We start from the raw sequence: 27091 nt of genomic DNA, 5'->3' as shown, positions 1-27091 counted from the left end.
ATTGAACAAACTTGGTAGCCCTTTCCCGCAGCATGCTACAGACCCAATATCAACTCCCTGGGACTCTTGGTTATTGAGAAGAAGTTGTTTAAAATATGTTAGCCTTTTTGACTCCTGTGACATTGAATGAAGGTCAAGGTCATTCATTTGAACAAACTAGGTAGCCCTTTACCCCAGCATGCTAGACCTAATATCAACTCCCTGGGACTGTCGGTTATTGAGAAGAAGTCATTTAAAGATTTTAGCCTTTTTGACCCCTGTGACCTTGAATGAAGGTCAAGGTCATTCATTTGAACAAACTTGGTAGCCCTTTACTCCAGCATGCTACAGGCCAAATATTAGGTCTCTGGGACTCTTGGTTATTGAGAAGAAGTCGTTTAAAAATGTTAGCCTTTTTGACTCCTGTGACATTGAATGAAGGTCAAGGTCATTCATTTGGACAAACTTGGTAGCCCTTTACCCCAGCATTTTACAGACCCAATATCAACTCCCTGGGACTCTTGGTTATTGAGAGGAAGTCGTTTAAAAGATTTTAACCTTTTTGACTCCTGTGACCTTGAATGACGGTCAAGGTCATTCATTTGAACAAACTTGAGAGCCCTTCACCCCAGCATGCTACAGGCCAAATATTAGGTCTCTGGGACTGTTGGTTATTTAGAAGTCATTTAAAATTTTAGCCTTTTTGACTCCTGTGACCTTGAATGAAGGTCAAGGTCATTCAATTGAACAAACTTGGTAGCCCTTTACCGCAGCATGCTACAGACCCAATATCAACTCCCTGGGACTCTTGGTTATTGAGAAGAAGTTGTTTAAAAATGTTAGCCTTTTTGACTCCTGTGACATTGAATGAAGGTCAAGGTCATTCATTTGAACAAACTAGGTTGCCCTTTACCCCAGCATGCTACAGACCTAATATCAACTCCCTGGGACTGTCGGTTATTGAGAAGAAGTCTTTAAAGATTTTAGCCTTTTTGACCCCTGTGACCTTGAATGAAGGTCAAGGTCATTCATTTGAGCAAACTTGGTAACCCTTTACCCCAGCATGCTACAGGCCAAATATTAGGTCTCTGGGACTCTTGGTTATTGAGAAGAAGTCGTTTAAAAATGTTAGCCTTTTTGACTCCTGTGACATTGAATGAAGGTCAAGGTCATTCATTTGGACAAACTTGGTAGCCCTTTACCCCAGCATTTTACAGACCCAATATCAACTCCCTGGGACTCTTGGTTATTGAGAGGAAGTCGTTTAAAAGATTTTAACCTTTTTGACTCCTGTGACCTTGAATGACGGTCAAGGTCATTCATTTGAACAAACTTGAGAGCCCTTCACCCCAGCATGCTACAGGCCAAATATTAGGTCTCTGGGACTGTTGGTTATTGAAAAGAAGTCATTTAAAAATTTTAGCCTTTTTGACTCCTGTGACCTTGAATGAAGGTCAAGGTCATTCAATTGAACAAACTTGGTAGCCCTTTACCGCAGCATGCTACAGACCCAATATCAACTCCCTGGGACTCTTGGTTATTGAGAAGAAGTTGTTTAAAAATGTTAGCCTTTTTGACTCCTGTGACATTGAATGAAGGTCAAGGTCATTCATTTGAACAAACTAGGTAGCCCTTTACCCCAGCATGCTAGACCTAATATCAACTCCCTGGGACTGTCGGTTATTGAGAAGTCATTTAAAGATTTTAGCCTTTTTGACCCCTGTGACCTTGAATGAAGGTCAAGGTCATTCATTTGAACAAACTTGGTAGCCCTTTACCCCAGCATGCTACAGGCCAAATATTAGGTCTCTGGGACTCTTGGTTATTGAGAAGAAGTCGTTTAAAAATGTTAGCCTTTTTGACTCCTGTGACATTGAATGAAGGTCAAGGTCATTCATTTGGACAAACTTGGTAGCCCTTTACCCCAGCATTTTACAGACCCAATATCAACTCCCTGGGACTCTTGGTTATTGAGAGGAAGTCGTTTAAAAGATTTTAACCTTTTTGACTCCTGTGACCTTGAATGACGGTCAAGGTCATTCATTTGAACAAACTTGAGAGCCCTTCACCCCAGCATGCTACAGGCCAAATATTAGGTCTCTGGGACTGTTGGTTATTGAAAAGAAGTCATTTAAAAATTTTAGCCTTTTTGACTCCTGTGACCTTGAATGAAGGTCAAGGTCATTCAATTGAACAAACTTGGTAGCCCTTTACCGCAGCATGCTACAGACCCAATATCAACTCCCTGGGACTCTTGGTTATTGAGAAGAAGTTGTTTAAAAATGTTAGCCTTTTTGACTCCTGTGACATTGAATGAAGGTCAAGGTCATTCATTTGAACAAACTAGGTTGCCCTTTACCCCAGCATGCTACAGACCTAATATCAACTCCCTGGGACTGTCGGTTATTGAGAAGAAGTCTTTAAAGATTTTAGCCTTTTTGACCCCTGTGACCTTGAATGAAGGTCAAGGTCATTCATTTGAACAAACTTGGTAACCCTTTACCCCAGCATGCTACAGGCCAAATATTAGGTCTCTGGGACTCTTGGTTATTGAGAAGAACTCGTTTAAAAATGTTAGCCTTTTTGACTCCTGTGACATTGAATGAAGGTCAAGGTCATTCATTTGGACAAACTTGGTAGCCCTTTACCCCAGCATTTTACAGACCCAATATCAACTCCCTGGGACTCTTGGTTATTGAGAGGAAGTCGTTTAAAAGATTTTAACCTTTTTGACTCCTGTGACCTTGAATGACGGTCAAGGTCATTCATTTGAACAAACTTGAGAGCCCTTCACCCCAGCATGCTACAGGCCAAATATTAGGTCTCTGGGACTGTTGGTTATTGAAAAGAAGTCATTTAAAAATTTTAGCCTTTTTGACTCCTGTGACCTTGAATGAAGGTCAAGGTCATTCAATTGAACAAACTTGGTAGCCCTTTACCGCAGCATGCTACAGACCCAATATCAACTCCCTGGGACTCTTGGTTATTGAGAAGAAGTTGTTTAAAAATGTTAGCCTTTTTGACTCCTGTGACATTGAATGAAGGTCAAGGTCATTCATTTGAACAAACTAGGTAGCCCTTTACCCCAGCATGCTAGACCTAATATCAACTCCCTGGGACTGTCGGTTATTGAGAAGAAGTCATTTAAAGATTTTAGCCTTTTTGACCCCTGTGACCTTGAATGAAGGTCAAGGTCATTCATTTGAACAAACTTGGTAGCCCTTTACCCCAGCATGCTACAGGCCAAATATTAGGTCTCTGGGACTCTTGGTTATTGAGAAGAAGTCGTTTAAAAATGTTAGCCTTTTTGACTCCTGTGACATTGAATGAAGGTCAAGGTCATTCATTTGGACAAACTTGGTAGCCCTTTACCCCAGCATTTTACAGACCCAATATCAACTCCCTGGGACTCTTGGTTATTGAGAGGAAGTCGTTTAAAAGATTTTAACCTTTTTGACTCCTGTGACCTTGAATGACGGTCAAGGTCATTCATTTGAACAAACTTGAGAGCCCTTCACCCCAGCATGCTACAGGCCAAATATTAGGTCTCTGGGACTGTTGGTTATTGAAAAGAAGTCATTTAAAAATTTTAGCCTTTTTGACTCCTGTGACCTTGAATGAAGGTCAAGGTCATTCAATTGAACAAACTTGGTAGCCCTTTACCGCAGCATGCTACAGACCCAATATCAACTCCCTGGGACTCTTGGTTATTGAGAAGAAGTTGTTTAAAAATGTTAGCCTTTTTGACTCCTGTGACATTGAATGAAGGTCAAGGTCATTCATTTGAACAAACTAGGTTGCCCTTTACCCCAGCATGCTACAGACCTAATATCAACTCCCTGGGACTGTCGGTTATTGAGAAGAAGTCTTTAAAGATTTTAGCCTTTTTGACCCCTGTGACCTTGAATGAAGGTCAAGGTCATTCATTTGAACAAACTTGGTAACCCTTTACCCCAGCATGCTACAGGCCAAATATTAGGTCTCTGGGACTCTTGGTTATTGAGAAGAACTCGTTTAAAAATGTTAGCCTTTTTGACTCCTGTGACATTGAATGAAGGTCAAGGTCATTCATTTGGACAAACTTGGTAGCCCTTTACCCCAGCATTTTACAGACCCAATATCAACTCCCTGGGACTCTTGGTTATTGAGAGGAAGTCGTTTAAAAGATTTTAACCTTTTTGACTCCTGTGACCTTGAATGACGGTCAAGGTCATTCATTTGAACAAACTTGAGAGCCCTTCACCCCAGCATGCTACAGGCCAAATATTAGGTCTCTGGGACTGTTGGTTATTGAAAAGAAGTCATTTAAAAATTTTAGCCTTTTTGACTCCTGTGACCTTGAATGAAGGTCAAGGTCATTCAATTGAACAAACTTGGTAGCCCTTTACCGCAGCATGCTACAGACCCAATATCAACTCCCTGGGACTCTTGGTTATTGAGAAGAAGTTGTTTAAAAATGTTAGCCTTTTTGACTCCTGTGACATTGAATGAAGGTCAAGGTCATTCATTTGAACAAACTAGGTTGCCCTTTACCCCAGCATGCTACAGACCTAATATCAACTCCCTGGGACTGTCGGTTATTGAGAAGAAGTCTTTAAAGATTTTAGCCTTTTTGACCCCTGTGACCTTGAATGAAGGTCAAGGTCATTCATTTGAACAAACTTGGTAACCCTTTACCCCAGCATGCTACAGGCCAAATATTAGGTCTCTGGGACTCTTGGTTATTGAGAAGAAGTCGTTTAAAAATGTTAGCCTTTTTGACTCCTGTGACATTGAATGAAGGTCAAGGTCATTCATTTGGACAAACTTGGTAGCCCTTTACCCCAGCATTTTACAGACCCAATATCAACTCCCTGGGACTCTTGGTTATTGGGAGGAAGTCGTTTAAAAGATTTTAACCTTTTTGACTCCTGTGACCTTGAATGACGGTCAAGGTCATTCATTTGAACAAACTTGAGAGCCCTTCACCCCAGCATGCTACAGGCCAAATATTAGGTCTCTGGGACTGTTGGTTATTGAAAAGAAGTCATTTAAAATTTTTAGCCTTTTTGACTCCTGTGACATTGAATGAAGGTCAAGGTCATTCATTTGAACAAACTAGGTAGCCCTTTACCCCAGCATGCTACAGACCTAATATCAACTCCCTGGGACTGTCGGTTATTGAGAAGAAGTCATTTAAAGATTTTAGCCTTTTTGACCCCTGTGACCTTGAATGAAGGTCAAGGTCATTCATTTGAACAAACTTGGTAGCCCTTTACCCCAGCATGCTACAGGCCAAATATTAGGTATCTGGGACTCTTGGTTATTGAGAAGAAGTCGTTTAAAAATGTTAGCCTTTTTGACTCCTGTGACATTGAATGAAGGTCAAGGTCATTCATTTGAACAAACTTGGTAGCCCTTTACCCCAGCATGCTACAGGCCCAATATTAGGTCTCTGGGCCTTTTTGTTATTGAGAAGAAGTTGCTTGAATGGAAAAGTTGACGCCGGATGGACGGCCGGACGCCGCGCCACGGCATAAGCTCACTTGCCCTTTGGGCAGATGAGCTAAAAATCATGTACATGTTCACATATGGACATATATTTCTATGAATGGACATACATGTACATTCCTTATGAAACCTTTTACGCCATTAAAGATATATGAACAATATACCAAAGAAAAAATCAATATCTCATATCCAACCAGTATCACAGTGATAGAGTTAACATACTTATGTTATGCTACATTATAACTGAGCATTCCTTCATGTAAACCTGCATAGGCTCCTTTTGATTTGATTTTTTTCTTCTAAAAATCATATATATATATACACAATTGGCACACATGGAAATTTGTTTCTATCTATAACAGAATGTAAATTTCTTATGAAACCTTTTACCCAATTAAAGCTTCCATTTATACTTCAATATAGCTTTTAATACATCAACTTTACTTTCAGATACAGTATAGAGGCTAGATTATGCTTTTTCTTTGGTTATTCTTCAGAGTACACCATTAGCCACTATAATGGGACATATCGGCAGCAAACTAATATGAAATCTTACATTCTTATGCTGTATGTATTTGCTCTTATCTGTATTAATATGCATAATTACAAACAGACTATACATAATTATATGTTCCAATCTAAGCATAATACACTTCATAGTAAAATCCTCTAAGAATATTAATTGCAAGACATTTACTTTTATCGTTATTACATTTACCAAGTACTTTTAATTATTATATTTCTATGATATCTATAAATTTACATTAACATTTGAACTTTACAAGCTTGTTTTCTGCATCATACCGAGATCTGAAAGTATTTTTTTTCTACACTTTATGCATATTTGAGTTCTTTGTCAAGAGTCCAACACAAATGTTAGTCCTTTACCTAAAATTGGAATTATCACAAAAGTAACTGTCTGATAGGATGGTGTCTTCTTTTCTTTCCATCTTTTAGCTGGCCAAACAGTTTCCCATCTATACTACATGTATATGAATGTTTCACGCAATCAAGATTAAATATTGCTTTCAGTCTCTCCTGATTAAACCTTGTCAGATCTTCGAACACACAATACCTTTGCCCTTGATCACCAAAATGTTAGTGTACTGATCAGCTCCATGTTTGCTATCATGAGCTATAATATGAAAGTTTTATCTTCATTCGTTTTTGAATGAAAATGTATACAAAATCTGTGGAAATAAGAAAAAGAATAATAAGAAAAAACGTAACGAAAACAATAGGGATTTCCATGAATGCCTAATAAAACAGTAAACATATCCTCTCTAAACTTTGCACTACAATGTACTACAGTTGGTGGTTCACTAAAAGGCACTCTTGTTTATCTTATATTCAGAAGGCCAACCATACATACATTATAGATTACTAAGTTTTTACATGTAAAACATGAAATATAAATACATACATTGTATATCAAAATAAATTGGAACAACACAAAGTAGCACTATGTATACATATTGTATATGTATATTTATGTCTGTCTATTTCTCATTGTCATCTTCTTCCTTTTTTGAGCATGCTTATGATTAGGGCATCATTGTTATATACTTAATAGTTTTTGTTATAGTTTTCAGTTTATCAAGAAAATTTGATATACAGTCAAACCTGTCTATAGCGACTGCCCAAGGGGAGGCAGAAAAACGGTCACTATAGACAGGTTGCCTTTATAGACAGGTCAAAATTATTGCACCAACCAATTTACTTAAAACTGCCATAAATAAATTGTCATTGACCAGGGCATTCAGAAGACCAGTCAGAAGTTAACTAAATGCATAAACTTTATAAATCTGAAGGGTTTAATATTTAATGATTTGTGGACCCAAACACAGTTTACGACTTTTTATTAGTATTGACTAATTAAAGATGGCGGCAGTACAAACGCTAGTACCGACAGCTACGATTAAGAAAGGCATTATTGGCTTTCATGTGAGTAAATCTTGTTGACAGATATGACTAGTGTTTGTTATTGAAGTGATGTATCCTAGTTGTAATCACAAAATTAACTGACCGTGTCAAATGAAGCCACCTGTGCACAGTTGTAATGTAATACCGACACGCATGGTGACCCGACTCCTCTCTTACCGAGCCCCAGGCCAGGGGCAGCTACAGTAATTATAGGCTAACAGGTGGTAGGGGTCTTTTGTTTATATACTCAGGCCAGGGTTGTGGTGGTCCTTTGTTTGTATAATCAAGCCAGGGTCGATGTGTCTGAATTTTCCGGGGATTTTATGAGGGATGACTGCCGAGAGCAGAAGATGGCTGACAGAAATCGGTCGCTATAGAAAACAAATTAGCGACCGCCGTTCGAAATCACCGGTCGTTAGCCACATTAGACAGGTAGTCGCTATACAGAGGGTCGTTATATAGTAAAATCTCACGGGGAATCTTAAAACCGGTCGTTATAGACAGGCAGTCGTTATATACAGGGGGTCGTTAGAGCAGGTTTGACTGTATATGTTTTTGAGAGTCTGATATCATGTTGATGGATGAATGTCTACTCTTAATTGTCATCTTCCTCCTGTTTTGGACCCTCTTCCTGACCAGAAGTGGCTCCTCCAGAAGAGGAAGGAGGAATCCGAACGAGGTAAATATAACTAGGATTGGTTCCTGCAGGGTCTGCTTGGCCAGGTGTCCAAGGCTCCATGTCCCCATGTAAATTATAAAAGCAGAGACCTATATACTAAATTAATATAGGTCTCTGACTAAAAGGCACTCTTGTTTATCTTATATACATCAGGCCAACTATACATACATTATAGATTACTAAGTTTTTACATGTAAAACATGAAATATAAATACATATATCAAAATAAATTGGAACAACACAAAGTAGCACTATGTATACATATTGGATATGTATATTTATGTCTGTCTATTTCTCATTGTCATCTTCTTCCTTTTTTGAGCATGCTCATGATCAGGGTATCATTGTTATATACATTTTGTACTTAATAGTTTTTGTTGTATTTTTCAGTTGATCAAGAAAATTTGATATATATGTTTTTGAGAGTCTGATATCATGTTGATGGATGAATGTCTACTCTTAATTGTCATCTTCCTCCTGTTTTGGACCCTCTTCCTGACCAGAAGTGGCTCCTCCAGAAGAGGAAGGAGGAATCCGAACGAGGTAAATATAACTAGGATTGGTTCCTGCAGGGTCTGCTTGGCCAGGTGTCCAAGGCTCCATGTCCCCATGTAAATTATTGGGGTAAAAAAACCAGTTTCCTACTGGTCTCCCATCTCTGCCAAATTCTCCACCCCGTTCTGGTCGGAAGACATAGGACATGTAGTGACCTGGGATGAACGATCCATTTTCCCAGGCTTCTGGTTGGGCCAGGGTGAAGAGGAATATCATATACCTTTAAACAGAAAGTCATCCATTATGAGGAGGTTCTAATATTTGCCAGTTTTAGGACCTTTATTGTATGGTCTCCACTCTATTCGTACAGAATCAGACATGATATGTAACAAGAGGCCCAGGGGCCTTAACGGTCATCTGACTCTAAATTAAAGACCTTTATACTATTGTAGTATGCATTCTCTGTAGCAGGTATAGTGGCACTGTGGGCCATGGTGGCCATCTTGGAATTGTGATCAACCCGAAAAATATCAACAACACTTGATCAAGACTATCTCAGGACCATTTCTGGTAAGTAAGACCTCTATCCCACTGGTGGAATTTGAGAAGTTTTAAATAGGTGTTGTTGAGAAAAACCATGATTGCGCAATCATTTTACAAAATGACCGCCATGGCTGCCATGTCAAAGTTTTTACGAGGCTGAAAAAATAACAACACTTTGTTGGCTCTCCTTCCTTAACATCCTCACCAATTTCCAGCTCAATGGCACCAGCGGAACTGGAGAAGAAGTTAAAAATGTGTTTTTCAAGATGGTTGCCATGGCGGCCATCTTGGATTTCTGACCGACCTGAAAAATGACAACACTTGGTCAGGACCATCTCAGGATCATTTCTGGTAAGTAAGAGCTGAATCCCACTGATGGAATTTGAGAAGAAGTTTGAAATAGGTGATGTTTAGAAGAACCATGATTGCGCAATCATGTTACAAAATGGCCGCCGTGGCTGCCATGTCAAAGGTTTTACGAAGCCGAAAAATAACAACACTTTATTGGCTGTCCGTCCTTAACATCCTCACCCATTTCCAGCTCAATGGCACCAATGGAACTGGAGAAGAAGTTTAAAATGTGTTTTTCAAGATGGCGGCCACGGCGGCCATCTTGGATTTCGGACCGACCAGAAAAATAACAACACTTGGTCAGGACCATCAAAGGATCATTTCTGGCAAGTTTCAGCTTAATAGCACTGGTGGAATTGGAGAAGAAGTTTAAAATGTGTTTTCAAAATGGCGGCTATGGCGGCCATCTTGGATTTCGGACCGACCCGAAAAGCAGCTCAATCCCACTGCTGGAACTTGAGAAGAAGTTTGAAATGTGAAAAGTTTACGCACGAGGCACGGCGCACGACGACAGACAAAACATGATGACTATAGGTCATCCTGACCCTTCGGGTCAGATGACCTAAAAATGTCATTGATGAGACAAACAAAATCTATGTTTCATTGCTAAGACTGTGAACTAAATACACACCACTAACGTCCACAAATTACCCAAGATTGTGTACTAAATATAAATTACTAACGTCTACAAATTACCAAAGATTGTGTACTAAATATAAATTACTAATGTTAACAAAATACCCAAGATTGTGTACTAAATATAAATTACTAATGTTAACAAAATACCCAAGATTGTGTACTAAATATAAATTACTAATGTTAACAAAATACCCAAGATTGTGTACTAAATATAAATTACTAATGTTAACAAAATACCCAAGATTGTGTACTAAATATAAATTACTAATGTTAACAAAATACCCAAGATTGTGTACTAGTTATACATAAATAATTATGTTTACAAATTACTCAAGATTGTGACTAAATAGTACCACCTAAATAACGATATGATCAACATTCACAGAATGTTGATTTCTGTTGTTAGATTGAACAGGGACATAGCCATTTAAATCGCTTGTCAAGGGAGCCAATTTAAAGCCATGGCATGAGGTTAATCAATAAGATATGTTAAGAGGTAAGTATATTAGGGATGGAACAGAAGTGGTGATTAGAGTTTTATTGACACATTTGGGTCAAAGTTCACAGTCCACTTGGTATGTGTACAAAGTTTAATGAAGTTCTGAAGATATGTTCGGGAATATAATGAAATCAGTGTAAATGACAAAGAGTTCTGAAGATATATGTTCGGGAATATAATGAAATCAGTGTAAATGACAAAGAGTTCTGAAGATATATGTTCGGGAATATAATGAAATCAGTGTAAATGACAAAGAGTTCTGAAGATATATGTTCGGGAATATAATGAAATCAGTGTAAATGACAAAGAGTTCTGAAGATATGTTCGGGAATATAATGAAATCAGTGAAAATGACTGTTTTCATGAAAACCAAAGAAATATCAAAATTGAAAACTCCTCTTCAGCAAATGACACTACAAGACTACTCAATTTATGTGTGTAGGAAGTTTTGTGGAATTATATAATTTAAAATGGTCATGGAGATAAGCTATAGAAGTGCTTAAATCCGTAGATTTGACTATTTGTTTCTATGATAATTAAAAGAAATATCCACACTGGATGTTCTCTATAGTGGAATTAAAGGCATGTGTAATACAGTAGACCTCTAGACTAATGTGTGTTACTGAAGAAAGTTTTGTGGAGTTAAATCTTGAATGATTTTGAAAATTAAAACTGCTTTATAGCAAAATTAAGGCATTTCTCTACTTGTCCAATTGATTGATGTGTAGCAAATTTTGTGACATTTTTGAATGATTTTGGAAATATGCTTTGGAAATGTCACCTGACAGAAGGACAGAACCAAGGGATAACAACTGGTATGTTTGCTGATTTTATCACCTATATGAACAGGGTTAATTTGAGGTAAAGTCTTCTTGTAGTAGCTGGTGACTACCTCACTGGAAAATATATGGGAGGCCTGCTGCATGCTATCAAGAGCAACTGAGGGACAGCATATGAATGTCCATGATCTCATTTTCCTGAAAACCCCAAATCTTGCATTGCCCTATTTTCTACCAACCTGAAACAATTTTCTATTTCAGTACATCCTTATGGCCTCATCAATCCAATATGACAATTTATTTTAACCATACCTTTCTCCAAACAGCTCCACAACCTCAGTAAAATTGATGCTTCCTGAGTTGGGTATGAGGTGGTCGATACGGTAGAGATTGATGGCGAGGAACATTGGAGGGTTTCCCAATTCAAATTCTACTCTGGTGTTTGCACGACCTCCACACCTATAATCCCAGCAAGACAAAACATATTCAACCAGTAATATCATACTTACAAAAATTATGAAAACAAGATAGTAAGATGAATTGCAGTCCCCACCCACTTTATATGCCACGAATGCAAATGATAAATTCATAATAATATAAGACTCTTTCATATACATGTGTATATGTAGGATAGGGATATTCCACCCGGGGGGGTCACAAAATGTAATGAAACCTGAGGCTTAGCGAGGGTTTTACCACATTTGTGATCCCGAGGGTGGAATATCCCTATCCCAAAATACACACATAATGAAAGAATTTTTTTCTCTCATATCATTTCCAAATTTCTGGCGAAAGTGTCCCTCAGCCATCAATTGTCAAAATCCAAGATGGCTGCCTGTCGGCCATGTTATTTTCTGATTGGTCTCAAAATGCAATATGCATAACTAGGCACCAAGGGAAACCTACATATGAAATTTGAGAAAGATCCAATAAATACTTTCTCAGAAAGAGTGATAACAAACTTCAATTGTCAAAATCCAAGATGGCTGCCTGTCGGCCATGTTGTTTTCAGATAGGTCTCAAAACGCAATATGCATAACTAGGCACCAAGGGAAACTTACATATGAAATTTGAGAAAGATCCCTTAAATACTTTCTCAGAAATAGTGATAACAAACTTCAATTGTCAAAATCCAAGATGGCTGCCTGTCGGCCATGTTGTTTTCATATTAGTCTCAAAACGCAATATGCATAACTAAGCATCAATTACAAGAGGAACCTACATGTGAAATTTGAGAAAGATCCCTTCAGTACTTTTAGAAATAGCGATAACAAACTTCAATTGTCAAAATCCAAGGTAGCTGCCTGTCGACCATGTTGTTTTCTGATTGGTCTCAAAACGCAATATGCATAACTAGGCACCAAGAGAAACCTACATATGAAATTTGAGAAAGATGCCTTCAGTACTTTCTGATATATAGCAATAACAATCTTCAATTATCAAAATCCAAGGTGGCTGCCTGTCGGCCATGTTGTTATCCGATTGGTGTCAAAAGGCAATATGCATAACAAAGCACCAAGGGGAACCTACATATAAAATCTGAGAAAGATCCCTTCAGTACTTTCTGAGAAATAGCGATAACAAACTTCAATTGTCAAAATCAAAGATGGCTGCCTGTCAGCCATGTTGTTATCCGATTGGTCTCAAAACGCAATATGCATAACTAGGCACCAAGGTTAACCTTCATATGAAATTTGAGAAAGATCCCTTCAGTAATTTCTCAGAAATAGCGATAACAAACTTCAATTGTCAAAATCCAAGATGGCTGCCTGTCGGCCATGTTGTTTTTCGATTGGTCTCAAAACGCAATATGCATAACTAGGCACCAAGGGGAACCTTCATATGAAATTTGAGAAAGATCCCTTCAGTGCTTTCTGAGAAATAGCGATAACAAGAATTGTTTCCGGAAGGAGGGACAGACGGACTACGGACGCAGGGCGATTTGAATAGCCCACCATCTGATGATGGTGGGCTAAAAATAGGTGGGAGATTGAATGACCTTTTCTTGATACATGACACACCACGTCATCTAGGTGGACCCTTATTCAGAGTATGAGGTTCTAGTGGCAAGCAGTGTAGAAGAAGACAAGTGTCATGCATAATATGTACTCCCCCCCCCCCCCCCCCCCCCCTATCAAAAATCTTTAACTTTAACTTCATCAATCTGAAATTATGAAAGTTTTATAAGAGCCAAGGACACAAGGGGTGTCACTTACAATGTTTCTGACAAGATAATGGAAGGATTGATGGAAGGACGGATACAGGATAGTCAGACACAACAAAAAATTACATTCCCTACCCTCACCCAGTTCCTGGCCGGGGACGGGGAATGTAAGGAGGAGATATGTCAACCTACATGTGAAATCTAAGAAGAACTTCTGAGAAATAGTAATAAAAAATTCAAATGTTAATATTCAAAATGGCTATTCTTTCATTCGTTTTACTGATCAGTCTCAAAATACAGCATGTACATTTGAACAAACTTGATAGCCCTTCACCCCAGCATGCTACAGGCCGAACATCAGGTCCCTGGACTTCATTTAAGGGAAACATTTAGCTAAAAATAACATACCTTTGTCGACTGCACATACTATTTGGACGTGAAAAGGCAGACCTCAAGGCTTCCTGGAGACCTCCTTCCCTGTAAATATATAACAAGAGGCCCACGGGGTCTGTATCACTCACATGGTTAGATTTGACCAAATGTCAAAATAATGTTCATGTTCAATTCCTTTTGTTTGTTAACCTCAAACAATGCTATATCTCCCACCCCAAAAGTGCCACATCCTTCATTTATACAACATATATTTCATTTGGTCAATATTGAATAATGCTTCAGACCATATTTCATCAAAATCCATCCTGGTATTCAGGATAAGTGGGGATTTAGAGGATATAACTCAACTTCCCCTATTTAGCCCCGCTTCTCCAGCCCCAGGGGAGTCACACCCTCTGTTTATACAATGTTTGATCTCCTTTGCCTAATAATGCTCCAGACCATTTCATCAAAATTGATTGAGGCATTCAGGACTAGTTGGGATTTAAGACGAATTACCTGAATTTCCTTTATTGGGCCCCGCCCCTCCAGCCCAAGGGAAGCCACTCCCTCTGTTTATACAATGTTAGATTTCATTTGCCCAATAATGCTTCAGACAAAATTTCATTAAAATCCATTCAAGATCTCTGGACAAGTAGGGATTTAAAGGATTTGCCTAAATTTCCCCTTTTGGGCCCTACCCCTCTGGCCCCAAGAATACCAAACCCGCTGTTTATACAAAGTTACGTTTATATAAAGTTTATCTCCTTTGCCCAATAATGCTTCAGACCAAATTTCATCAAAATCCATTCAGGTGTTCATGACTAGTAGGGATTTAAAGGAAATATTGACGGACGGACAAACGGCAGATGCAGGACTATGGCCAGGTGAGCTAATAAACATGAACCATAGGAATACCACAGCTAACCAAAATAATGGTTCAAAAGATCATGGTTCAGTTTGCTTCATAATTTCCCTATGTCTATTCGAACTTGAGTAATTAGGTTGTAGGTATTTTGTAACAGCAAATAAGTGTAGTATCTACGTAATACATAGACTGATACATGCCCCTGACTCTGTACTATGTAGTCGTGCAATCACAATGAGAAGTACAACTGTATTATTCAGGATTGTTTGACATGGCAACTTCGACTTTGGTTTTCTAGTAGCAGTGCACGAGACAGTAACTTGACAGTCCAACAAGAGGCCCAGAGGGTCTGTATTGCTCACCTGGTTGGTTTATTTGAGCAAACATCAAAATAATGTTTATGTTCCATTTGCTAATAGCATTATTTGTTGATGTATGATTATATTTATAACTGCTTCAAAGCTATTTATAACCCAGAAACAAAGTAAAGATTCAACATGATTGTATCTAAAGGAGTCCCTTGGGGTGGCAAAAGAACCCTGGGTCTATTCTTACATCAGGATTGTGTTCATCTCTTGATGCCCAGCAAAGCTATATATGATTATGGGGTGGGGATCTGAATGGTTTCACAGATCAAAAAAAAAAAAGGTATTCAAGGATGGGGAAATGATGCTAAGCCCCAAGGGAGAGGTGTCAGCCCAATCATTTGTATAAATTTGAATCCCAGCCTCCTGGGGATGTTACCATTGCAATATCGATGTCATACATGGATGTAGCAGGAAGTTGGTTCTTTGAGAATCTCTAGAGATTTGTCACTGGTTGTATAAATATTTTTGTTTAAGATTCCCTACATTCCTTATAGAAAGGAATGCTTCCTCTCCTGACCTGGGCTGAGCCATTTGGATTTTTGACTGAAAAATGTAGGAAGATATTTCCAGAAATCAAAAGTGTATGCAGAACTGACGGCATGCCATAATCTGCTTAAAATTTTCCTACACTTTGCCAAAATCCAAATCTATTTTATGCCAAAATAAGATTGCCTTCAACTTGCATCAGTTTGGCATAATCCTGTCTCCATACTGATGTTTAATATACCAAGATTAAGATTGTTTAACCTCTGACCTGCTCCTTCCTGCTAAACATCTAAACATGATTACAAAATATGTTCATACCTAATTTACATCTTATTGTCACTAGATGTCGCTGCAGAGATGACATGATAAATATAAACTTACGGATTAAATTCAGACAGACGTACATCACAGAGATATTGTGATGGATCAGTCCAACCTTCACATCTTTGGCAAGATGATGTAAACCAATGACGTAGCTGTCTTTCTATCAATGGCATTATTGTACGACCTTCACAATTGTACAAGTTGAGCTTAGACACTAGCTCATACTTTGCACTGGGGGAATTTCCTTCCTCACACAGAAGAAGTGATCTCCAAAGATGCTGTAAGTAAAACAATGTCAATCAATTCTCATCACTAAAATTACATCACTAACTTCCACTAAAGACAACTGCAACTGTAAGCCAAAATATGGCTATCAATCATGGCAACTAAATTAAATCTATTGTTTTGGAAAATAGTACCATTATATTTCTATCCCTCAGAGCCTTTACTACACATATATATACAAATTTTCAATAAGGCAATATCTTCATTTTGACAAATCAATCAAAAGCCTCCATTATATTGCCATTATTATGTTTCTGGAAACAAATGATGTATCAAATTATAGGCATGAACCAGAGATTGTTTTGGTGAACAAAAACAATTGAATGTCCTATTGTTCATTACTATGCATTGATTCTTTTGGCAATCAATTGACCTTTGACCTGTAGATCAAGCTGGCACTGCCCTTTTTCAGTGGATAGATAAAGGTTTACTGCAACTTTTGATTAAAACATCTTTAACAGTTGAAAAGTTATCACTGGATAGATATCATTAGAAAAATTTGCACTTTGACCTTGAGATTGACATCAAAGTAACCTAACAATAGTGCATTGCACATCGGTTTCAGATGACACAAGCATATACTGCAAGTTTCATGAAAATATCCTCAATGGTTAAAAAGGTATGGCCCAGACAAAATTTGCACTTACTTGACCTTTGACCTTGAGGAAATCATCTAATGAGAGAGAGAAAGAGAAGAACAACTGCAATATGTCTCCCTTCATTCGAAGGGGAGATATAATAAATTACACCATGTGACCAAGTTTAAATGAAACTGACATAAGAAAAGATGAGCTATTGGACATTACACAAAACTGTGTATAGTGACCTTGTTACCATGACAACCACAATTTCCAAATGAAAAAAATATTTACGAAACAATAAACACAAATATATATAAAAGGAATCAAGCAGTACTGAAAAGTTTTCTTGTTCATGGTATGAGGATCAGATATATTTGTGTGTATCCATATATATACAACATTGACATCAGTCATGTAACTCATATTTAAGAGAGTAAAAAAAAGGGAAGACTTTCAAGTTAGATTGGGTGATACATACATTTGAAATTTGTAAAATGTGCACAATAATAGCAAAGATGTAATTAATGCAGCCATTAGACACTAAATATAGAAAAAAAATAACTGCGTCAAAGTTACAGCTCGAACACATTCTTTAATTGCATGTTGATACTAGGAAAACTCATTAGTTACAGTGTGCATGTATATTGTTTCAATTAATTTTGATTGTAATGGTTAGTTTTAAATACAGAGCCTTTGTTTATTTTGATGACATAACTTGGATACCAAATAGCATCCCCTGTTACATTTATAATGATCGGTTAAACAATCTTTAATTTAATGTTAAAGTAACTATCTTTGTCTTTCAAACAACTTTTGATGATATTTTGGTAGATATTTAAAAACAAGATATTGGTTAAATGCATTGTGTTAACATACATATATATGTTGGCTGTTTAAAGTCTTGCTTTCATATCAATTTACATGTACATCTTTCAATAAAAATGTTTTTTATGAACTCAGTTTATTTATCATATCATAGTTAACATTGCATCATATATGGGTCAGTGGCCATATTACAATGGAACTATTATAAAGTAGGGTTATAAATGTGCAATTATTGTAAAATGTATTGTTGGATACCATGTTACATCTGAATAATTTGTGAAAACAAAAAGTGAAAAAAGTACAGATTTACATGTAAATAATGCATAAATGTTATAGAATACAATATAGCTTGTTATGAACTTATTATAGAAAACATACATACTTCGTATGCCTCAGGGAATATGTGTGCTAAGTCCTCTAGCTGATTTCGGATTGGTGTGAACCGGCATACCTGGTACAGTGCATTAAGGAACTGGTCCAAGCTGCAGGTATTATGTAAGTACATGTATACCCATCCTCCATGAGGAATACCTAAGATTGACAATTAATCACCAAAATATTAATTAATTAATTAATTAATTTAATAATTTATCATTCTGAATAAAGATCAGTTTAATATATAAATAACTAGAACTGTCCCCAGGATGGCTGACTAATACCCTCGCAATCTACACGAGTCAATGGTGAATTGGAACTGTTAATTAGAGGCTAACTAAAATAACCCAGTAATATAGTGACCAGTTGCCATAGCAACCATAATTTTGAGAAAAAGAAAGCGAGATGTACATCTACACATGGTCCTCCATAATTGTGTGAAGTTTCATTGAAATCGCCCTTTGGTTTAGGAGGAGTTGTCCGCACAAACTTAAAGTTATGGTTCTATCAGAAAACCTGTTTATAGTGACCAGTTGCCATAGCAACCATAATTTTGAGGAAAAGAAAGTGGCATGCACATCTACACATGGTCCTCTATATTTGTGTGAAGTTTCATTGAAATCAGCCCTTTGATTTTAAGGAGGAGTTGTCCGCACAAACTTAAAGTTATGGTTCTATCGGAAAACCTGTTTATAGTGACCAGTTGACATGGCAACCATAATTTTGAGAAAAAGAAAGTGGCATGCACATCTACACATGGTCCTCCATATTTGTGTGAAGTTTCATTGAAATCGGCCCTTCGGTTTAGGTTTAGTAGGAGTTGTCCGGACAAACTGAAAGTTATGGTTCTTATTGGAAAACCTGTTTATAGTGACCAGTTGCCATAGCAACCATAATTTTGAGAAAAAGAAAGTGGCATGCACATCTACACATGATCATCAAAATATGTGTGAAGTTTCATTGGAATCGACCCATTGGTTAAGGAGGAGTTGTCCGGACAAAATGTGTCTACAGACAGACGGACGGATGGATGGGCGGACAGACAACCTGATTCCAGTATACCCCCCCCCCCTAACTTCGTTGCGGGGGGTATAATTACTTATATTAAAACACTGCACTAGAAGGAAATCATATCAATTTAAGAATTTGTCAAAATTGTTGTATTTACCTTGAGGTCGGTTTTCAGGTGGTCGGGTTGTAATGTTTGACTGGAGTTCCTCACCCTCTGATGATGTTGTTTCATTAATATCTGGGCACATGTCAGTCGACCTGGTCATCCAATTATTACTGCTGATACGGATGACATCCTGATGATTAATCTGAGAATGACTTCTTTCTTGCCTAAACATGCTATCCATGTAGCTTTCCTCATTGTTTGTTCCATTCACAGAAGTTTGCTGGGAGATTTCTAGGAGTGATTGATCTTCCTCATCTGAACCTTGCCGAGCCTCAGGTCTCATTGTATCATTGGTGAACTGGACATCAGCTCCTCGTCTGATGCCCTGCTCCTGTATTATGAAGTCAGTTCGAGGTAATTCCAGTAATGGCGGGTCCACAGGGGATAGATTTTGATGACTTGTGGTACTATCAGCCATAGTTGCGCACCTTCTCCAGGGATCTTGTAAATCACGATCATAAGGAGCTGGATGAAAATTGTTTTGAAGTATTTTAATAACCAAGACAACAATACACATCGCTAGCCATACAATAGGCCATAATTCACTAAAAGACGCATTACTGGCCATGGTTTTACATGAAGATGTACTTCCAACAGTAGCTGTATTGCTGGTTTGATGTATGGGATCTCCAAAAGAACTAGTGACCTCTTGTGGGTCATCTTCCTGTAAGATATCCACTGAAATACTTTGTATAGATGAAATTTCTCTGGATGATGTTGAGGGGAGCATTTCTGGATCATTGGAAACAGCCATATCACTTGAGAGTTGATTCTGACAATTGGCCCTTGTATCTCCCATACAGACATTTCCTTCATCAGATTTTTGGTCAGTGTCTCCCATCCTGTCATCAGATTTTTGGTTTTGCTCTTCCATCCCGTCATCAGATTGTTTGCTTGAAGATTCCATCCTTTCAACAAATTGCAAACAAAACAAGGTATTACAAGCGATACAAACCCCTTTGCAATGAACAACACACTTATACTAGTACTCGTGTTCCTGTTTGAGATGTTTAAAGTAAAAAGACAATTAGTAAATGTCATAAAAGCCCCCTATATACAGCAAGTACCTTGGCCTTGGATCCCTGAAACACAACGATGTCTGAAGTATACTCATACTTGACCTTTGTGTAAAGTTTGATTAAAATCTGGAAATGAAGTTGTTTGAGAGTTTATATTGAATTGGGACAGAACTGGACAGGAAGGGCACTATTATATGATGGGGGCATAATGATAATAACATGTGGCATTGATTCTGTATGAGAGTTTTGTATTGTGTATGACATTTACATGTCTTTTTGATACAAGGTAAAGTGCGATCACAGCAACATTGTCTGAATAGTATTGGAATGTAAGAAACTAAGGGCAATTACTCTGTAAATAAGGGAGTGCAACAAATGAAATGCAAACTTGTCCAAGATATTGCCATTATAAACTCAAGTTTCAAGAAATTCTGTTGAGACATTGTGTTATGAGAGAGCTGACAAAGAAAGCTTAGTGAATTGAACAAAGGGCAATAGCTCTGTCAATAAGGAAACGCAGAATGTGAAACTCAAACCAATCAAGGTATTGCCATAACAAGAGGCCCAATGGGCCTGTATCGCTCACCTGGCTCTACAGCAAAATTGCAGTTGAGGTCATTTCTACAGAAACTATGATGATAATAACTTTAATTAAATATCAGAGTAAGCCAGGTTTATTCATGTCAATATATTTTCTAGTCCTTCATTCCAGCATACTATTGGTCTAAGATCGGTTCTTGGCGACTCTTGGCTCTAAGCATGCTATGGACAGGCCCAATATCAAGTCCCTGGGCCTCTTGGTTATTGAGAAGAGGTTGTTTGAATATTATAGCCTATTTGACCCATGTGACCTTGAATGAAGGCCAATGTCATCTATTTGAACAAACTTGGTAGCCCTTCACCCAAGCATGCTACGGGCCCAATATCAAGTCCCTGGGCCTCTTGGTTATAGAGAAGAACTTGTTCGAATATTATAACCTATTTAACCCATGTGACCTTGAATAATGGTCAAGGTCATTTATTTGAACAAACTTGGTAGCCCTTCACCCCAGCATGCTACAGGCCCAATATCAAGTCCCTGGGCCTCTTGGTTTGAGAAGAAGCCGTTTGAAGATTATAGCCTATTTGACCCATGTGACCTTGAATGAAGGTCAAGGTCATTTATTTGAACAAACTTGGTAGCCCTTCACCCCAGCATGCTACAGGCCCAATATCAAGTCCCTATATATATATGGTGGGGGCATAATGATAATAGCATGTGGCATTGATTCTGTATGAGAGTTTTGTATTGTGAATTTGTGTATGATCGCGATACATCTTTTTGATACAAGGTAAAGGGCAGTCACAGCACCATGGTCTGAATAGTATTTGAGTGTAAGAAACTAAGGCAAATACTCTGTAAATAAGGGAGTGCAACATATGAAATGCAAACTTGTCCAAGATATTGCCAATATAAACTCAGGTATCAAGTTTCATGAAATTCTGTTGAGACATTGTGTTATGAGAGAGCTGACAAAGAAATTTTAGTGAATTTAACAAAGGGCAATAGCTCTATCAATAAGGGAACGCAGAATGTGAAACTCAAACCAATCGAGGTATTGCCATAATATAACCATGTATAAATTTCATGAAATTCCATGAAGAATGAACCTTTTGAGAGTGCTGACACAATTATATTGGAGTAGAATAAACTAAGGGCAATAACTCTGTAAGTAAGAGAGCAACAGCTCTAAAACTCAGACATTTGAGATATTGCCATGATAGAATTATGTAGAACTTTCTGAGAAACAGTGATAACAAACTTCACAGCTAAGGGCCAAGGGGAGCCTTTTGATAAAAAATTGAGAAAGATCCATGAAGAACTTAATGAGAAATAGCGATAACAACCTTCAACTAACAAAATGTCAAAATGGCTGTCTGTCGGCCAACTTGTTTTGTGTTTAGTCTCAAAAAGGACCATGCACAACTAGAATCCTCAGGAAACATACAGGTGAAATTTTACAAAGTTCAATGAAATACTTTCTCAGAAATAGCAATAACAAAATTTGACTAAAAATTCAAAATGGTCACCTGTCAACCATCTTGTTTTCAGATCAATCTCAAAGATAACATGCATATATAGTGACCACAGAGAACCTTCTGATGCAAGAGGCCCATGGGCCTTAACGGTCACCTGGGTTTAAACATATTTCAGTTAATTTTACCCTTTTTGGCCCCGCCAATAAGCACCTGGGGGTCAGCCAGGACGAACCTGTGCAAACCATCAAGCTGTCATCCAATGCTGATAATCTTAACAAAGTTAGAATGAATTCCAATGGAAATCAAACAAATGACAGTCAAAATGCGATTTCCCCGTATAAACTATAGGAAAGTTTACCCCCTCACCAGATTTCATTGAATTAGGGTCAGCAGATATTTAAGAAATGTCCATGAAGAACTCTCTGAGAAATAGCGATAACAACAATTATCAAAATGGAAAAGAGGCCCAATGGTCCTGTATCGTTCACTAGTTATAGACTTTAAAATTGATCTAGGTCATTTATGAAGATAATAAGCTGATTGTGACTTTATTTAAATGTCAGAGTAAATAAATTTTGTAGTCTTTCATCCCAACACTATTGGCCCAATATCATCTCCCTGGGCCCCTTGATTACTGATCATGAGAAGCAATTGTTTAAATATTTTAGCCCATTTGACCTCTGTGACCTTGAATATTGGTCAATGTCATTTATTTGAACAACCCAGCAAGCCACAGAATGGATATCAGGCCTCTGAGCCTCACAGTTATTGCAAAGAAGTTGTTTAAAGGGAAAAACTTACTCCGGTCAGACGACAGACGCTACACCAAGTACTTTATGACTGGTAGCAATTTAACTAATTTCACAGGTCCTTCGGACCAGGTGAGCTAAAAATTAGAGCAACATCCTTCTGATAAAAGACTCACCACCTTAATTAGGTCAATTGACCCATATTGTCTCTGTAAAACAAATGGGTCCCATGTCTGGTAAATTTTGAGCAGAATCAAAAGTATTAAATTTAATTTGCAACACATAGTTCACATCTCATATTGGTAACTAAAATAATATTCTATGTTTACCAAAATTCAAAATAACTAATATATGTATATAAATAATACATAGAGGATATCTAACAGTATCTTCAGTAATACCAAATATATTTCACTCGCGAGGCTAATATTTTGATATTTTTCACGGGTGTGCAGCACAAGTGAAAAATATAAAAATATTAGACTCATGAGTGAAATATATTTGATATTTGATACTGAAGATACTGTTATAGATATACTGTTAATTACATTTTCATAGAAAAATATACCAGGTCAGCTTTTAATTTACCCAATTGTTGTTTGTAAGCAGTGTTTTGATTGGTCAAATAATAAATTGTGATATATCATTTTTATAGAATGAATAATTTTTGATATTTTACTGGTAAAAATGTAATGAATAGAGGATATTGCATTGTTTAAATTCCCGTTGAATATAACATTTCACAAGTATGACAGAATATCAATATTTTCATGAGTGCAAAGCATGAGTGAAAAATATCGAAATATTCTGTCATACTCGTGAAATATATGTTACATTCAACAGGAAACCATTCAATTATCTTTTAATTGCATTATTATGATTAATAACAAAATTAACAACTACAAAAAATTATATATAGTGTCAAAAAGTGTGGGAATCAGTAACATAATTCATGACATTGTCTCTCACTGTGACGTTACTCAACGTCAACATGATTGCGCCATTTTGAAAGGACTGCATGATCAACGCAATTTACGCGTTTTCTGCTGTTATTGGAGAATCTGTGCATGAAAAGCTAATGTCAAGTGAGTATAATTTGTCAAAAACTTGTCTAAAGATTTCAGAAATACTACAAATGAAAATAACCCATTTATCTATCTTCGCTTCGACTGAAAAAATCAATGAGGTGAATACAAAGGTTTGATCACTCTGATTGGTCAAAAAAGAAAAAGTTTATTTTCACTGCAAATCTTATAAATATAAGTTTTATCAGTTTGATAGATATCTTTCTACCACAATACCCTGTGTTATTCAACTCTCAGACCATCAGTTAATCATTACAGCTGTTGATTAACAATCTGTTTAAACCACACGTGGTATAAACTCTGTACGAATTTTGATTGGTTAACACGGTGAACTTTGACCCAAGCTACAATTGTTATTGACGTCATCAATAATCTAATGACGTCACATCACCGGGTCCCGGACGTCACCGGTACACTTTATTTGCATACGCGAAATTATACTTGGCCACGTTTCCCTTTGATTCGAACCGATATTATTGTGGTAGAAATAGGTCACACAACTCGAAATTGTTGGATATGGAATTTATTTCACACTCGTAAGTTATTTTTTAAAAGTTGCAAAAAGCACTCGCTAAAGCTCGTGTCTTTTGCAACTTTGAAAAAATAACTCACTCGTGTGAAATAAATTCCATATCCAACAACCACTCGTTGTGTAACCTCTATATATTTCACAGGAAAAAAATGCAATAAAGTATTAAATCAAACAAGCCATAACTGTAGTGGGGCCCTTGACACGAGTCACACAAACTACTAATAATTTGTTTGTTTGTTTTTGTTTAACGTCCTATTAACAGCCAGGGTCATTTAAGGAAGTGCCAGGTTTTAGAGGTGGAGGAAAGCCGGAGTATCCGGAGAAAAACCACCGGCCTACGGTCAGTACCTGGCAACTGCCCCACGTAGGTTTCGAACTCGCAACCCAGAGGTGGAGGGCTAGTGATAAAGTGTCGGTACACCTTAACCACTCGGCCGTCGCGGCCCCTTCAACTAATAGAAGCTGCAATATTTTCCCATAAGTCATAATACACCTTAACACCAAACTTGATTAAAATTTGTCAACATCTAAATTTCGATCGATCAGAAGCCAGCTCACTGAACTTGGATGTCAGTTTTGTGTTTCTTATGTTATCATTAAGACAAAATATAAATATCACAGAAACTATACGAGAAAGCTTGAAGAGCGCTGGCCAGTATGAGTTTGTGCGACACAGCTACTATGACATGTACAATATTGTACCTCAAAATACCAGACTCAGCAATAACAAAGTAGGCTATTTCGAACATGAACACAATATATAATTGTATTTAGTTCTCCTTATAAAACATTGTACATTTGATTGCTTGTGAAACGGTGCTTTAGTTCTAAATGGTTCACTTTCTTTTTTGATACAATATGGCGATCTCAAAGTGTCCTGATGCACCTTAATTGATATGAAAAGAACATATAAAACTATAAAATGCTATACACTCCATCATGCTCAGGGCTTTTTTGGGGGCCGATTTGGGGCCGAATTTCGGCCCCATTCCCCATGGCAAAATTGGATATTTTTCCCAATCTGACCACTTTAAATTCCCAATCAAATGATCTATAAAAAAAAAATAAGTCTTAAAAAATCCGGATGGTGCCGTCCTGTCTTTGCTTTATAGGTTATTCTGGCCTGATAAAAGGAGATAATGCTCTAGAGTCCAAATAAATATAGCATAGATCCATATTTGTGTCTACTTGTTATTTTTACCATTATTTCCATTTTTTCCCAATTTACCTGTTGCCGCGCATTTTTTTCTAAATCCCAAAGCCATAGGCTCCATTCCCAAAGTTGTGAAAAAAAAACCTGGTGCTAACAAAAGGAAACAAAAAGCAAATTCCAACTAAAGACCATGCAATAAGCCTAGCCTACATTATAAGTTGTAAAAACCCTGGAATCATTAGTTCAAGTTGAAATCATTAAATACTTGGGAGGCAAATAACAAATTATCAAGCTCCCAATACGGATTCAGAAAAGGCCAATCAACAACACAGCAATACTAGAAGTCTTAGATGAAATAACCAAAGTACTTGATTCCTAAAATGATTTACCTTGACTTCCAAAAAGCCTTTAAATTAAGATAAAATCAATGGGAATTAGAGGATCACTTTTGTAATGGATATCAGCATTTCCTAGCAATCACCAAACAAGGGTCAAGATCAAAGTTCAACCAGTTGGGCACCTGTAGTCTAAAAAGTGAAGTTCTGCAGGGGAGTGTACTAAGGCCTGTGCTTTTTCTAGTTTTCATTAATGATATTCCTGATTGAACAAGATCCAATGTCAAACTATTTGCAGACAACACAAAAGTGAACTGCCCAAGTTCAGATCAAGACTCAAATGTCATTCAAGAGATTCTCGACAAATTACAGTTATGGTCAGAAAAATGGCAAGCTGAATTTTACTCAACAAACATGTTAAAGCTCACATGTTGGCTACAATAAACCTCTAATAAATTGGAAGACCAAGTGATCAAAATACTGAAGAAAACGATCTAGGGAGTCATTTTCAACAACAAGCTGAATTTCAGTGCACAGTAGATTGTCTAGCATAGAGTGTGAACATTTGAGCATCTCGACAAATGTATGCTAATAAGTAACCCTCTTTACAAGATCCCTTGTACGGCCACGAGTATCCAGTCACAGTCTGGAGGCCTCAACACAAGAAAGACATTGTCACTCTTGAAAGCATCCAAAGAAGACTCATACGTACGGCTACCACTAGTCTGCCATCACTTCAGCATAGGAGAACCAAACTTCATGGGCTCGACTAAATGGAGCAAGCCCAATGAGGGGACATAGCAATAAATTAGTAAAACCACACACAAGATTATATATCAGAAAGCTATCAATATTATTGCTAGGTCTACTGCTTACATTAATTAGTACCTTTCAGGTGCACAGCGCTTCACTTTCGTTTTGGCAGCTATTGCACCATAAGCCTTTTCACGGTAATTCTCGGGCATGCGCATAAACACTTCCGGACGGCAACCACTGT

At 37.5% G+C, this 27091-nt stretch overlaps 2 protein-coding genes across 4 annotated transcripts in view; both read right to left on the bottom strand.

Moving 5' to 3' along the window:
* Window positions 1–16153, bottom strand: part of LOC117326313 — an 89038-nt gene extending 72885 nt beyond the window's left edge. For 2 of the 3 annotated variants that reach the window (XM_033883004.1, XM_033883005.1), the window contains exons 1-3: window positions 16017–16147; window positions 13950–14018; window positions 11690–11836 (exon numbers count right to left, since the gene is read on the bottom strand). In XM_033883004.1, the coding sequence (XP_033738895.1) occupies window positions 11690–11836; window positions 13950–14018; window positions 16017–16132 (332 nt within the window). In that variant the 5' untranslated portion in view covers window positions 16133–16147. Of the gene's footprint in view, window positions 1–11689; window positions 11837–13949; window positions 14019–16016 lie in introns of all 3 variants that reach the window. The other variant, XM_033883009.1, reaches the window with a different exon arrangement.
* Window positions 16154–16459: 306 nt separating this feature from the next.
* On the bottom strand, window positions 16460–27035 carry LOC117326602. Its single transcript, XM_033883359.1, has 4 exons — window positions 26983–27035; window positions 19194–20110; window positions 18033–18181; window positions 16460–16498 (listed from the first exon to the last, which is right to left on the bottom strand). Exons 2-4 carry the CDS (start codon window positions 20107–20109, stop codon window positions 16460–16462), a joined length of 1104 nt encoding a protein of 367 aa, XP_033739250.1. The 5' UTR covers window position 20110; window positions 26983–27035.
* Window positions 27036–27091: the final 56 nt, after the last annotated feature.

The sequence above is a fragment of the Pecten maximus genome, chromosome 4 (assembly GCF_902652985.1).
Source record: "Pecten maximus chromosome 4, xPecMax1.1, whole genome shotgun sequence".
Taxonomy (NCBI): Eukaryota; Metazoa; Mollusca; class Bivalvia; order Pectinida; family Pectinidae; genus Pecten; species Pecten maximus.
The sequence above is the reverse complement of the archived record's forward strand: the minus strand, read 5'-3'. Positions and strand labels throughout refer to the sequence as shown.